The 15,555-nt window shown below is 37.1% G+C and overlaps 1 protein-coding gene across 3 annotated transcripts in view; it reads right to left on the reverse strand.

Moving 5' to 3' along the window:
- Positions 1–15,555, reverse strand: part of LOC132199488 (innexin shaking-B) — a 111,338-nt gene that overhangs the window by 91,783 nt on the left and 4,000 nt on the right. Inside the window, exon 1 of one of the 3 annotated variants that reach the window (XM_059624255.1) lies at positions 4,954–5,061. The exons of 1 other annotated variant lie outside the window; for it this stretch is intronic. Coding sequence is in view for 1 of the 2 variants with exons in the window: in XM_059624251.1 (XP_059480234.1) it covers positions 4,212–4,328 (117 nt within the window). In the remaining variant the exon portion in view is untranslated. Of the gene's footprint in view, positions 1–4,211; positions 4,493–4,953; positions 5,062–15,555 lie in introns of those variants that run through there. One more of the 3 variants, XM_059624251.1, reaches the window with a different exon arrangement.

Below are 15,555 nucleotides of genomic sequence, written 5' to 3' on the forward strand. Positions count from 1 at the left end.
TTCAGTTTTATTGATGCACACATTTTAAATACACACAAACATGCAGCATGCAAAGTTTTTTGTCTCTCGTCGTTCGCTAAAAACACACTCGCAGATATATAGTTTCGATGCAAACAGAGCCGTGCACAAGAGTTTGATTATCAGCAGCAGCATCAGCGCAGCAATCAATCAATCAGACGAGAATCAAGAAAGTAATATGGCTGTTTTAGTGACTAGTCAGATAAGAGATAGATAGATAGATAGAGATTGCGTGGAAATAATCAAGAGATCTCACATCAAGTGATTCATCATCATCATCTTTCCTGATGGTGTTTTGGTGTGTAAGCTCCTTTTGTCAATTTTGTGCAAAAACATTCGATAGCTCGGTGCTGTTTGCAAAAACGGCTCTTGAGCAAAAAAAGCGGTCTCGCTTTCCATCGGACTTTGTGTGATACAAAAGCGCTCATCATCATCATCAGCATCATCATCTCAATATTAAAAATCCATTCTCATGAGTCTTTTTCGACTGCGTTTTGCCAGCCTGATTATTATGGTTTTTTTTCAGTTTTCGAGTCGCGGGACATGGGACATTGAGAAATTCAGCAAGCAAATTAGTAACGAACATCTTGCGGTGTGTAGGTGCGAATAGTGCCGGTGGTGCGAGCTGAAAGTGGCCAAGGAAGTCACAATTATTCATTTTGCTTCTCGTCTTATGTACACAAAAACTGAGACACAATGAGTGTTCGAGAGTGTGTGTTTGTGAGGAATTAAAAAAAATATATATATTGCATGATATATAAAAAGAGGCCTTGAAAAATTCAGATAAAAACATAGATCTCAGTTCAATTGTGTGTGGTCAACACTAAAAATAAATAATCGAGAGAGAGTGCGAAACGCCGGTGCTCGGACGCGGCGCGCCAATCTTTCAGCCCAAATATTTCGCAGCGTTAATGAGATTGCGCGTTTTGCGCGTGAAGTGAACGTCACGATGTGCAGCACCTGTGGCTTTCCTTGAAATTCATCTGTTCATTCGTCAGCGTGGCAAAAATTAAAACTATAATATAATTTTCTAAATTTTTGTATTTATCAGGATAATTTTTTATTTTTTACTCTCTGAAAAAAATATCAATTTATTATTATTGTAAAATTTGAATTGCTTAAAATTACGGAATTTCGCCAGTTAAAATATTATATCCTCTTTGAATTGTTTAAAATAACAATTACTCTTCAAACTTTCGCGGAAATAATTAATGGAATTGTACTTAGCTTCAGAATAAACAAAATTCAATAAATATGGATTTCAGTTTGAATTGAAGTTGCCAAAAAAAGTTTGAATTAGAGATGATTTATTTGATAAAACGCCAAAGGCGTGCAAAGACCTTAAAACTTAGAACAGACAATACAAAAGAAGTTGCAAAGAAAATTATGCACAAATTTCACCAGGACGAACGTGCTTAATTTTATTTGTAAATTCCTTCATATTTTCTGTTCTGTGAAGTGAGATTTAATGTCTTTGCACACCTTTGGCGTTTTATCAAATAATTCATCATTAGTGTTAATTAAATTGTTAAGCTTTTATTTTCCTTTTCATTTCTTCAATCGAAGAATTTACTTTATTTTTGGGGCTGAAAATGCCGTTTATCAAAATCTAGATCAAATTTCTATGATTTGCACAAAAATTGTGTGTTTACGTTTCAATAAAAATAAATATAAAAATACAAATATGATTAAAGTTAATTTTAAAAACAAATCAAATCAAAATTTCTGATCAATAACGAACTTTGAATTAGAAAGATTTTGTTGAGACAATAATAAATTAATTTAATGAAACGAGTTTGGTCTCCCAGCCGTGAGTGGCAAATCAGATACTGTTTCTATTGTTGCAAGAGAGTGGCGAAGATATTGTCGCGGTCCTTTTAGGCTCAAGCCGCTCTCAATAGTTGCCCACTTAGGACGATAAGAGCAGCGTGGTGATATCTGTGCACTCATTTCTGACCCAGCAGCGAACGGTCACCGCGTGCAATTCACCGGGATAAATGTTTGGGGACGCGATTAGATCGCACGCTCGTTTGCGCTGATCCGTCAAAAGGCGGCCGGAATTAGCCGTTGCGGGTCTTCGCGCGGCCATTAAGTGGTTAATGAGAGCACACGGCGGCCGTTAAAGTAATTGCTTTATTGGATCAGAGGGACACTTGCGAGCTCCGGGACCAAGAAACTTTCGTTCTCGAAATAAATCGCGCGGCATTTGTGTGTGCCGAGCACATACTTTCAAAGTAATTAAATATGGAGCGAGTTGATAACGAGAATCTACGCACAGAGTCGTGCTGCACTGGGCGGTGATTACTTTAATTTACACGCAGCTCTGCAGTGCCGCCAAAATTACTCAACTCGCGGCAAACGCCGCTTACGCTACAAAACTCATTTCTATATTTTCATATTTTTAATTGTCTGTGAAAAAATAATAATTGAATGAGGAGATTAAAAAAATATTGTTCATATAGATCCTGTGTCGTGTAAAATTTGATTTTTTTTTTTAAATTTAATTTAATTTACTGACATTACTTTTACTAAAATAAACACAAAATTTCTTTAAATTCTTGTTTTAAACACTATTTTGATCAGATTTCTAAAGAAAATATGGTTTTAAAAGAAGCTAAATGAAAAAATAAAAAATTATTCATGTATACAATTCAAAAATAAATTATATAATTGTTTGTTTAAATCTCATTTTTTTTAAAACTCACTCTCACTGCGGCTCATTGACGGAAGCCGAACATGTGCAAATGTGCAGTGGGAATTTAAAAAGGGCCTTGACCCGGAGCTACATATGGTGCCTCACCAAACCGACCACACGACGTCATGGGTCACAGGTCAAACGGTGCCTTGTGTGGGCGCTCACGTGGCGCCTCGTGAATCAACAGAGAACTTCAAGGATGGACCACACTGGGTCAATTTTCATAGAAATCCAGAATTTTGAAGAAAAATAAATCAATGCCAAGACGATGATTTTGTTCATATTCAATTCAAATGAAGTGAAATCACGCGAATTACGGTGAATATCAATTTATTTTGAATGGGTAGAATTATTTACATTCGAATTTTATTTAATCAAAAGGCGATTATTTATCATATCTTTATTAATATATTTTTTAGTAAATAAAACTGATTTAATTTATGTTCCGCAGCAGACGAAAAAAAATTAAAATTTAACGTTTGATTCAATAGAAATATAAAATCTAATGCATTCTATTCAAATTATTTGAAATAATTAATCTAAACTTAAAACAAATCGCGTCCTCCTTTAAACTTAACCAGCATCTCGTACTTAAACAAGCAAAAATTACATGACAAGTCATCTCATCATATTTATTAAATATTTTTTCACCGTGCCATTCATTTCTCGCGGCTGTCTAGAGATAGACAATGAGGCTGGAAACGGGAAGATAAAAAGAAAGAGTCCTGGAGGCAGCGTCGTCTCAAGTGTCAGCACCGACGGCGGTTCGCTCACGTGGAAACAACTTTTGAGTACGGGAGGAATCAATTTTCGCGCCCGGCGGCGGCCAAAGTGGGTCAACCGATTGGCGCAAAACAACCGTGCTCGCTCGCGTGTCAGGCAAACAATGCAGAAGTGAAATTAAATTTAAATCATTGCGATTGGAGCGGCCGATCAATTAGGCCGCATCGTCGGCAGCGGCGAGCGAGCGAGCCCCTGCCCGAATGCGGAGTAGGCAACCTGCGCAACACGCACGACGCACATTCTGCCTATTTACGCTCGGGCCCGCCGAGTGCGAAAAGAAAAGCAGGGCCCAGCTGGCGGCTCGGCAGGGCCTTGGGCGGCCCACGAGCGAGCGCTGGGCGGCCACATGACGCTGGCAAACATGCGCCGTAGCACGCACGTTTGTTTTGGCCGTAATCAGGCCCCGAGTAATGAAAAGTGCACGCGATAGGGCCGAATCGATATCGCGGCCCTCGCGGAACAGACCGCGGTGGCCGGCGGAGGCGGCCGCGAACGGCCGCCGCCACCACACTGGCGTGTACACAGCGAACGTCTTGGCATCGATTATTTTTATTGTGGCGAATAAAAAGGGGGCGTGCTGCGCGTTTTTGGGGCTGAAAGCTGCGATTTTCGGGGCTGAAAGTGGCTCGCCCCGCCGCCGAGAGCGAGCCCGGCCCGTATCGATTGGCGGCGCGGGTGCCGAATAATCGAATTCGAAAAGGTTGTTGTCGGTTACCTGGTCTTCTTCATCGTTCAACTCTTTCTCCTTAACCAGGCGATCTCTGGGCTCCCTGTTCCTGCGCCCCCTCGGGATGCGCTTCTTCTTCTTCTCCTTGTCCTCTTCCTTGCCCATTGTTGGCTCGCGTCGATTGTTGCTGCACTGCTCAGGCGATGTTTACACTCATGCAGCGGCCGAAAGCTGGAGGAATCGAAGCGGGATGGCCAAAAAGAAACGCGGCGCGCTTCGTTGCAGATAAAGTGTAAGCCTTGTGGTGCTGGGCAGAATTGATGTGACGTCAAAACCCCTATACAAAGGGGGCGTGTCTTATACACTTCATAATATACCAGCCGAGGGTTCGTTCGCTCGTCGTGTGTAAATGTTCCGTGTGTGTGTGTGTTATCATCGGGCCCAATTTAACGGGCCGTTTTGCCTGTTTGATTTCTCGTGTCTGTCTGTCCGTCTGTTTTGTGCGTGTGAGTCTGTTTTCCGAGTGTCTGCCGCTCTCATCGTAAAAATAAAATGAATAACGTGGAACTAAAAGCGAATGGCCCACGGGAATGTAACTATATAACCACACTTGACCCTATAAATGAAAAATTCCAAAGAGAAACACAAGACGAAACTGAAAATTGATTTTCAACTCAAATTCAAACTCGATCGGGGTTAAAATCAAACGGATGAGAGAGTTAGTGGCGTTATTTTCTGTTATCAGCAGGGCTGGTGTCACACGGAAACAATGTTTTATCAGGATACATACCTTGCTATGACGTCATGAGAGGAGCAAATTAATAAACAGGCAGCGAGTGAATTTTGGAGCGAGCGAGCTCGAGACAAAAGAAACACGCGTCCTATATCGCAGGCCGCCACCAGGGAGACTAGCTGCACGCCCGATGAGGGGAAGGGCCACACGTGGTACTCGAGGTGAGAGCACCAAACTAGAGAGAGGGTGGTGGTGATGATGACGGGCATTAGCAGCATCATGTTGCGGCCATCAAAATAACAACAAAACTCGCAGTCACAAACCGGCCGCGGCCGCACCTGCCGTGATTCGACCGATTAATTAATTTGCACGCCGATTGACAAATTTTTATTGCGGCGATCGGGGGGACATTTGCAATTTTGGTCGCACTCTGCGGCCGCATTCACGCCACCCTTGTGACTCGTTGAATCAATTTTTGTATTAAATTTGAATGAAAACGTTTACGCTGGCAGCTCCCAACTGCAATTTTAAATGTTATTATCATTTTGGCTCAATTTCAACTAAAAATATTTTTTTATAAGTTTCATTTTTAAATTATTATTTATTCTTCCTGCATTCAAAATTTAAATTAAAAATTTTCAACTATATATTTTTATTATAATGTTTAAATTTTTTCTCTCTTGATTAATTACAGATTATAAAATTATAAAAAATTTGCGTTTTTTTATTTTTTATTATAAATTAATCCTATTATGAGAATCAACTAGACTAGGCTCATTTTCCGCTTCATCAAGACATTTAAAAAGAAATTGATGCAAAAATTTATCAAAAAAGTGTAAATTCAATAAATAATCATCAACATATTTTAGTAATAAATTCAAATTAAAAATAGCTTATCTTTCAAAATAATTACAAAATTTTTGCAACAGCCAAGAAAATTTAAATTAAAGCACAAACAAAAGACAAAAAGTCATTGATTAACGTTTGAAAATTATATTTATAAACAATTAGAACTTCTTTTTCATATTTATGAGTGTTTTAAAACTATTTTCCCACATCCTAAAATTATCAACCTTTTTTTCCACTCATTCTTGAATTTATGATTCAGTTGATTATTTTATCGTTTCTGGCAGCTGCAAGTGATTGCTCGCGGTCTTATTGATTTAGATTGGAACCCAAACGAGCCGAATTTCTCTTTCCAATTGCTGTGCCATCGTCTCCAGGACTGTTCGCCGCTGGCAAAAAGTGCGCCAGGCACGTCGTCGCTTCGTCTTTCTCTTCTAATTATTGGCAAAAGGTCTGCCGCGTCGACGAGCAAATGGCACGCGCCAGATTGGATGAACTTTGGGCGAAATTGCGATAATAAGTCTCTCCCGCGGCGGAATATTGCGATAATGGAAATGTCAGCCGAGATGAGTGGCAACTGGATCCAAAAGTGGCGAGAGCGCGTCCGACTTTACGGCCCATTATTCACCTCTTGAGCTCTGCCTACCACTAAAAAGTCGGTGCAAAACAATTGAATCGACGGAGGAGGAGCAAAGATGGATTTTGCCAGCGTCGGTTCTGATTTCACGCACTGTCTGAAATAATGTGTTTGATGCTGCAATTAATTCTGACCCATTTTATTTCTGACAGAATGACAAATTTGCTTGTATATAAATTTAGAATCACAATTATATTAAAATTAAAACTCTCGCTTTTACCAAAAAGGTTATAAAAGGGTTTTTTGATTAATTGAAAAATTATTTATAAAATTTCCAACTACTAATAAATTTTGTTTTTGATAATTAAAAAAAAAAACTTGGATTGTTCACATATATATGGAAAATAATTTCAGGAAGCAGTTTAAAATTATATGTAAATTTTAAATTTCCATCCACTTAATTATTATAATTTTCTTTTTTGAATTTGAAAGGCTATCGGAAATTTACACAATTTCGGCAATCAATGAAATGATGCTAATTATAGAAGTAGAGGAGACAAAAGTCAAATATAATTCTCCACTTCCAAATATCTGTTAAATTAAATGGAATCAAATAAATTTATGTATATTTAAAATTAGTTTGAAATACTTTACAATTTAATTTAAAAGGAGCAGCTGTCTAGCTATCTAAAAATCCCATCACTGTATTTTAAATAAAAAACATAAAATTAAAATACAAATATTTACAAATTGGGGGTCCTTGAAAGACATTGACCACCCTATAAAAAAATGGAAAAAAATAATTTTTAACAATTTTTGAATTTTTTATCAAAACTTGAAGTGTGATGTTGGTACAAATATGCTCAAATTATCAACAAACCGTTTTACCAGAAGATAAAAATTAAAAAGAAAACCAACCTTTATCCAGGTTTATCTCTGTTTGACCTTTAATTTTACGGCCAGAGCTTATAGTAGAAAATTAACAATTTCATGCTCGGTTTCTAAGAAGAGCCTTTTAACAAATCTGGACGGTCTATGGAAAACCATCAAAGCGGATTCATTTTCAGCGCGTAAAAATAAAATTCGGGCGCGTAATGTGGCCGTTAAATTTATGTTTATCGCGCATCAAATTTCGTAAATCCCACATTCCTTACACCATAATAAGAAAAGGGATGCAACCCTCGCCGTTAGAAGCGCGCGGGTGGGTCGGAATTAGGGGCCAAGTGCACTTTTGGCGCCTCAAAATGGCACACGCGTATACATAATTTCCATAACTTATTTAGATTGGATTGTAAACAAGGGCTGTTGGCGGTGGGTGGGTGATTCAGGCGTTTTATTCGGCAATGCCGCCGTTATTAATAAATGGACAGCAAAAAGAGCAGGAGAGGGGCCATGTGTGAGTGCGAGCGTTGGATGGTGAGAAAGTTTGAAGAATAGCACCACCTGGCCCCTGCTCTCAACCAAATATTCGCCAACACCACTCTTCGTGCTGCATATTTTATAATGGCCTGGCACGCCGGCCGGGATAAGGCTGCATTTTTTTCCTCGGGGATCATCCTTTCTCGAGGGTTGCGTGGAAAAATGGTGCGTGTCAGTCAATTTAATTAATCGCTCAACCGACACACGAGCAAATCAGGCTTGTTGCTTCTAGCAGCGGAGAGAGAAATTTCAGATGAAATTTGAAAATCTTATTATAATATGTGAATTTATTGTTTTCTAAATAATTAAATGTAGAGTTAAAAATAAAACTGCGCTTGAATTAATTTTTACTGAATTGTCCAACAAAATTTGAACCCTTTTTGCTCTCCAATACAAATCGGAAAAAAATAATTTAATCTATTATGAATTCGGAAAATGTGCAAAAATATACAGCAATAATAATAAATTTATTAATAATAACAACAACAACAATAATAATAATAATAATAATAATAATAATAATAAATAGTCCATAATAATATAAATAAAAAAAAAAATAATAATATTAAAATTTTCAGCTTTTTCTGTACTTTTTCTGTATAGTTATTTTTGCTGTAAACATGACTCATGACTGTATCGAATGGAGAATAAATAAATAAATAAATATATTGCCAAAACGTTTCATGTGAAGGACAAATTGGGCTGATTCTCATTCTTTAATATTTCAATAAAATTGTTTTAATCAATGTAAGACTTTAGTGTTAAATTTAATTCAATTGTGTCTTTTTGAATGGTTATAATAATAATATAAAGACAATTTTTTTTTAAATATCACGGATCTCTTTTATTTTTAAAATGTTGAAGACAAATAATGGTAAATTGAAATTTTTGTTATTTCTCAGTGATTCTAAATACATCAGATTTGCACTGATCTTATAATATCGTGTTCAAATGCAGTATTAAGAATATTCCTATATCATTCCAGATTTTATTTTATATTTTTTATTATTATTGGAGGCATTTTTTTGTCTTTCAATTTTTTATGTTACTGGCCATAAAAGCTGCGCACCAAGTCGCGATTCTAATTGAAGCAGTGCACGCAATGATGCAGCATAGCGACCCCTCTTTGCTCCCACTGGCCTGGCTTCCGGTCGTTCTTTCCCTGCTTTTATAAGAACGCTCAGCACAGAGAAATAAATATACGTCCTCAGGAGCCTCACATTGTCATATTTTATCGGAATCTGGGGTCCGTGTGGGAATCCTACTCTCTCGCTATTGAAATTTTCATTTTTTGATAGTTTTCTCTTTTTTACATGCGTTAAGAAAACAGAATTTATTTGACTTGATAAAATTTACAATCCTATTTGGAATTGATTTAAAAATAAAAATTTTTGTATTTACCAAAATTGTTATTGAAATATATTGCATATGAGCAGGAGTTAATTTAACATTAAGCTGTGTACAAATGGTTAAATTCCAGAGAAGTATTTTTTTTTTTAAATTTTTTATTTTTTTTTTTAGTTTGGAACAAAATTTGACCCCTGAACACCGGAGGCCCACAAAAGCTCCCACTCTTGATACCCTTTGTTTTCACATCATCTTTTATTTCTTGCAGAAAACACCGTCGTCGCAGCCGTAACAGAACCGTGCTTGCTCGTTTTAATCGATCCGTCAGTCAGTTAATAATAATGAGAAAAAAAAGCAACTCGCCAGACGTACGTTTCCGCAGCTCGGTGATTTCTTTTCCTTTTTTCATTATCAAAATGAAAGACAGGCAGTCAGGAGGGAGAACGAAACAAAGAAATAAGGAAACTCACGTGTCCCTTAACAAGCCGAGCACGAACTGGAGAGACAGAGTAAAAATTGTGGCCGACGTTTCTTTAAATAATTGCGCGGCCACAAAAAACGGCTTTAACTAATCATGGCTGGGGACGTGCTGCAAAAATCCAGCAAGTAAAATGTAGCCTGTGTTTTTTCAAAGGAAAATGTAATCCCGCTTTCATAATTTTATTTCTTCTGTGATTTTATCTTTATTATTAATATTGAATTAAAAGTTTTGGAAAAGTGAAAAGAGACGAATATAGGATATCGCAAAATATTTATTTATAATTATTCTTAGTATTAATTTATTATCGCTCTATGACTTTTATGTGATAAAATTGATGCAATGATTTCAACAAAATAATTAATGAATGCCATTAATTTAATTTTAGAGATTAAAAATTAGACAAATCAAAATTCACATTTGAAAAAAATCTAAACTAACTTGCATCGAATCGACTTTCAAATTGAGATTAAATTTTCACAACTTTCCATCCTCAAGAAACGTACAATTAAGTCGTTGTCGGGCAGAAACTTTCCCCCAAAGACATCTTTTTCCCACTCCGGAGGCTTTTCCAACGAGTCCAGATGTTTTATTCATTGCGCGCGGCAATCTCCACGCAAGCTGATAAAAACGGCATTTCTTCTCCGTAACCAACAAATTAACCCCATTGCGGATGAATATAAAAGGAGAATTCCAAATCTTTTCATTGCGCTCTCGAATCGGCGCCCCGAAAAGCTCATGATTCTTTAATGGGATCGTCGTGCCCTCTCTTGATGGGAAATATTAAGCGGATTCTTTTTCTCGCCCCTTTCTTTCTTTAGCTCGATTTTACGGCTTCTTTCTCTCTCCGTCGAGATTTACATGGTGTGCGTTTTCTTAAACGGTTCGCTCGACCACAGGGCGGCTTGTCATGCGTGCTGCAGCTTTTTTTCTTTTTGCTGTTGTTGTTATTGTTGTTCTTGGATCGCGGCTGTGAAGCGAAAGACAGAAATAACTCTCATTTGCGGTGGCTGCGCCTCGCTAGCTTGCTTTTCTCGCCACAATGAATAACGCGCTTTTTTTCTTGCTCGCCAAAAACTGGGGTCGAACGGGCCAAAAAAATTTATCTGCGACACGGCAGCCATTTTCTTGCAAGCTCCCGAATTTATGTTTTTCTATTTGAGCTCGGGGGAAAATTCGAAACGCGAGCTGCAGATAAAAAATGAACTATAAACGGGGCAGAAGCTGCGAGGGGAAATGAAATTATTTCATTCCTTGCCAAATTATTGCTCAGTAAAATAAAGTACTTCGCCTTATCTCAAGCTGAGAGAATTAATCAGGGAGTTCTGGGACTCTCTGGAAGGCGGGCTGATCCCAAAAGAGTGTCTTAATTAAAAAAAAAAAATAATAATAAAAAGAAATTGTTTTTCAAATTTGTGTTGTGATATGACTTTTTGCAAGAGATTAAATAAATTAATAAGTTTAAATTCTTGTCAACAGACACAAATTTAAAAAAAAAAAATTGAATTGATTTGGAGTTATAAATTGTAATTTTATATTAAAATCTTGTTATTGTCAACAGAATTTTAAACATTAAAAAAAAAATTAATTAAATATTTTTTGTGTCATATTTTCTTTGATTGTGATGTGTGATGTGATTGATCGCATAAACATTAAAATCCCAAATAATTAAGAAAATTGATTTATATACTTTTATGCTTAAATTTAAAAAAAAATCAGTTTATAACAATAAAAAATCCACTGATTTTGTCTTCAATGTTTCGTTTTTGCACAAGGCCGCAATATCAGACGTCTCTGGCGATTATTCCATATGCAGGAAATTGTTTTTACAACCCTTTCAGCATGAAAATATTCACGGTCGGCAGTAAAATCTTCTTATACATCTCATTGGAATCAAGTATTATTGCGAGGGCGGCCGACATCCCACCGAGGCCACAAATTACAAAAATGCCCCATAAACCTTAAAGAAGAAGCGAACGAGAATATCAAGTGTCGTGCCGATATTTACTCCTCAAGCTTTTTATGCATTTGGTTCTCTCTGGTGAGTGTTTGTGTGCCATGTAGAAAAGAATTTATTAGCGGCCGGCGCGCGCGCGTCATCCCTCGTAAGCCAGTCATTTGGTATTAAAAGAGATTTATTTCGTCTTTTATCACCGGCAACGACCGGCCGACTCTATTTATGTATAAATGGCCATAATCGTGAGAGCTGTGGAGATCTTCAAATTGAGATACCTCGTCAAGTTTGTCGAAATTTTCTGTTCTATTTCGGCAATATGGAGTTGTAATTTGGAGTTGGTTAAACTATTAATGATTTTTATTAGAAATAATGTTACTTTAACTACAGTTTCGTAATCAGGTGCCTGAAAATTGCTTTAATTATGATTGAAATTTTAAAATTAACTTACCAAAAACTCTCATAATTACAAATAAACCATTAAAAAAAATTACATCTCATCTCGGATTCTTCTTGGAAAGTACTCTAATTAGGTTTTTTTAAAGCTTTAAGATTAATTGAAAAAAAGGAAACCAAAAAATATCAAAGAAATAATAATTTATGGTGAATTGAATTTTCATTCGGCTTGTTTACTGTTTAAGAACATTGTTTTTCCTTAAATAATAAACAAATCTCATCACACGAGTTATTATTTCTGTGTATTTCTATTAATTATGGTTGTTTGTACTACTTTTTTATGATTGATGGCTTAAAAAGATATGAAAAAATAAATAATGCCAAATTATTATTATAATTTTTTTTATTGTGGTAGAATTTCACGATCGAGGGTTGATTTATGGTGATTTGATTTAAATTCTGCTTTTTAATTGTTTAGAATATTGTATTTTCTTAAAAACAAAAATTTCAAAACCCGTCGAGGAAAAGACGAATTCAAATTCAAATCTCCATGAATCAACCCTCGAATGTGAAATTCTACCACAAAGAGAAAATAATTTGGTTTTTCTTCCAAGGCAATTTTAAGCCATCAATCATAAAAAAGTGATTGAAAATTTCACGGAACAAACAACCAAGCCTTTTTTTAAGCAGTTTGATTTATTTTTTTATATTAAATTACATTTTATTGTTGCTTCAAAAATAGAATAGTATGATGCTATTGTTTTCACCGTACATCATGAATTATGATATAACATCTAAGAGTGTGCTCGAGAGCTAAAACAAGGAGCTCAAACACTGCGCTGCAGTGGCGCAGCGCCGCACTTCACTTTCGCCCGGCCGACAGATTAACCAGCGCGATGCAAATTTTGCGGCAGCTTTGTGTCGCCGGAACGAGCTAACGAGCGAGCGACCAGTACAATGCGAAACCGGTCGAGCGTGCTATTTATATTTATTCCGGCGGTGCTCCTTTGTTTGCTTTTTGCCCCGCGGCCGCAAATCCGCGCTAATTCACCCCCGAGTCTTTTATTGCGACCCCCTCCATGCGCCTCTCCAGAGCCCCCGCGCCGCGCGCTGACCCATTTTCACCCCTTTATGGCCGGCCCGCGCCGCCGGCACCGAAAGTCGCAGAGGCCAAATTTGTAAAGTGACGCAGCCCGGCAGCCAAATTCCGCCTCACTTGGCGAGGCATTCGCTCTTATTTGCCAATAAATCGTGGCCTATATTTTCGGAAAATCGCAACACGCAGAGAAGAGCAGCCAGCGAAAAACACATTAGGGAGAGTCAAGAGAGAGATGAAGCCGAATGCAGCCTCCCTTCCGACACGCTCTTCCGCACGCCGTTTTTGTTAAATGGCTCGTCTTCGATGGAAATTTATGCAGAGGGACGCCGAGTGACCTCGATTTTCAAGATCGGCCTCTCGGTTCAAGATTAATTTCCCCTGTCAAACTTGATTCATTCCCTTTCAGAGTTGATTCTAATCAATTCCTAATGTTACAAGAATTTGAATACAGAGTTTAATTTTTGCAATTCGGGAAACATTCAATCTCCTTTGTAATCCTTTCGTTTAAATTTAATTTTCACAACTAAATTATTATCATTTTGAAATATGTGCTGAATTTTTTTATTCTTTATAACATCGCAGCGATATATAAAAAAAATTGAGTTCCTCGCAATGTCCGATCAGAAAATATCCTAAAGAAAATGTCCTAATGCCTGAAAATTATGCAACTTCATGTGTCATGTGCGATAAAAAAAATTGAATTTTCAAAATAAATGCATCAAAACTTATTCTGATTCAAAATATTTGAGACTTTCGTACTTCATTCGACTTGAGTCTTTTACATAAAATCTATACTTTAGATTTTTGAACTATTTTTAGGCTCTTATTATAATGACTGCAAAATTTTTGAAATATTATATTTTTTGTCATTATGATTGTACCCAGAAAAAATTGCTTTAAGCAACTGACCTGTAAAAATAATAAAAAGGGTTGACAATACTAAATTTTGTTGCAAAAAAATTAAAATAATTAAAATTGGGTTGCCTTCTGCACCTGCAATAAAGGGCACAGGACGACAAGACTTTGTCTTGACCTGACTTAAATAAAATGTATAATTTAAAATAAGAACAGGAATCAAAACCTGCAGTATTGATTTCAAAAGTCATGAATTGAATGCAAAAACATTCTAGTGGATGCGGCCAATCATTTTATTTTCTGCATCCTTGTGCATCGCCAGGGAAACCGACCGCCGCAGTGAACCCGCACGACTCATAATATTCAAGGGAATGAATCACTTTTGCCATCTCTTGCTCGTGACGACCTTGGTACTCCCCACGGTGCTGCATCCGCGAGGAAAGTGCAGCACACACGTTACTAAATTATTCGCCCCTGCCCCCTTCCACCCATCATAGTTTATTTCCTCGTCCTAGAAATAAAGCTTGTTTACATTTCGCTACCGTTCTGGGGCAATTAGGCGAAATATGCGGCAAATTGCAGTGGCACTGAGCGCGCGCCGCAGCAGCAGCAGCACCGCCTCGGAACACTTTCGCGTCTCGAGCGAAACTGCCCTGTGTTTTCGTTGGCGCCGACAGAGAGAGGAAGTAAAGTATTTAGCAACACCATTTAATCTGCAAACTCGCCTCACCGCGCCGCATCAACAAATATATTTCGCTTCATGCTGAAAGATACGTACGTGCGCGGCGCTCTCGGAATTAAATGCCCACGCACGACCTTCCGACTTCGCGAAAACACGCGTGCCGCATTCTTCCCCGCAATGTTTTGCGCCGCGGACCTATTATTTTATATACATACGCGGGGCAATTTTGTAATTTCGCTTTTGTTGTAAATTTCAGCGTCCGTGGGAAATCTGCTCACTGCGGAACCGTGTTTGTTGAATTGAAACGAAGCGCTCGTAAAATGGATAAATGACTGAGTTGAAAATAGTCACCGTTTCGTCAGGAAATGCAGTTTCAGAAAAATGAAAAATTAAAATATCAGGAATTGTGTTTTCAGAAAATGAAATGTAATAAAGTTTTTTTGAATTATTATAATTTTTTCAGAAATATGTTGGCAGAAATCTGATTCACCAAGATGCAAGTATTAATATTTTAATTATCATACATAAGCAAACATATTTGAGCTGTTTTGGTCCAATATCAAATTTTAATAAAGAAATCTACAAATTTTATTCCTTATATTTTATTTTATTTTTCAACTTTGACCCAAGAAATTGCTACATATTTACATAAAAAAGCAATTTACGGTTTTTCTTCTTCAAAAGTTTCACATTGGTGCATTTTTTTATATTTTGGGTAAAAATAAGTGACCTTCAACATTAAACTGCTAAGTTTATCTCCTAACAGAGTCTTAAATTTCATTTTTTGACATTTACGCAATTTTTCAAACATATAGATTAAAATTGTAAGCCCTTGTTAGTCAATTATTTTATTAGGAAAGCCGCTAGAAAAGAATCTCCGCTAACTTGTTTATGTACGCCTGCAACTTTGGTAAGCAGGCAACCCGCAAGTCAGAAATGCGTCTCACGGCTGCATTTTAAAATCTGCAGGCACATTAGAAACTGGCCTGCAGTAAGTTCATTAATT

Source organism: Neocloeon triangulifer, unplaced genomic scaffold (genome assembly GCF_031216515.1).
Source record: "Neocloeon triangulifer isolate White Clay Creek 2 clone unplaced genomic scaffold, ASM3121651v1 ptg000014l, whole genome shotgun sequence".
Lineage (NCBI taxonomy): Eukaryota > Metazoa > Arthropoda > Insecta > Ephemeroptera > Baetidae > Neocloeon > Neocloeon triangulifer.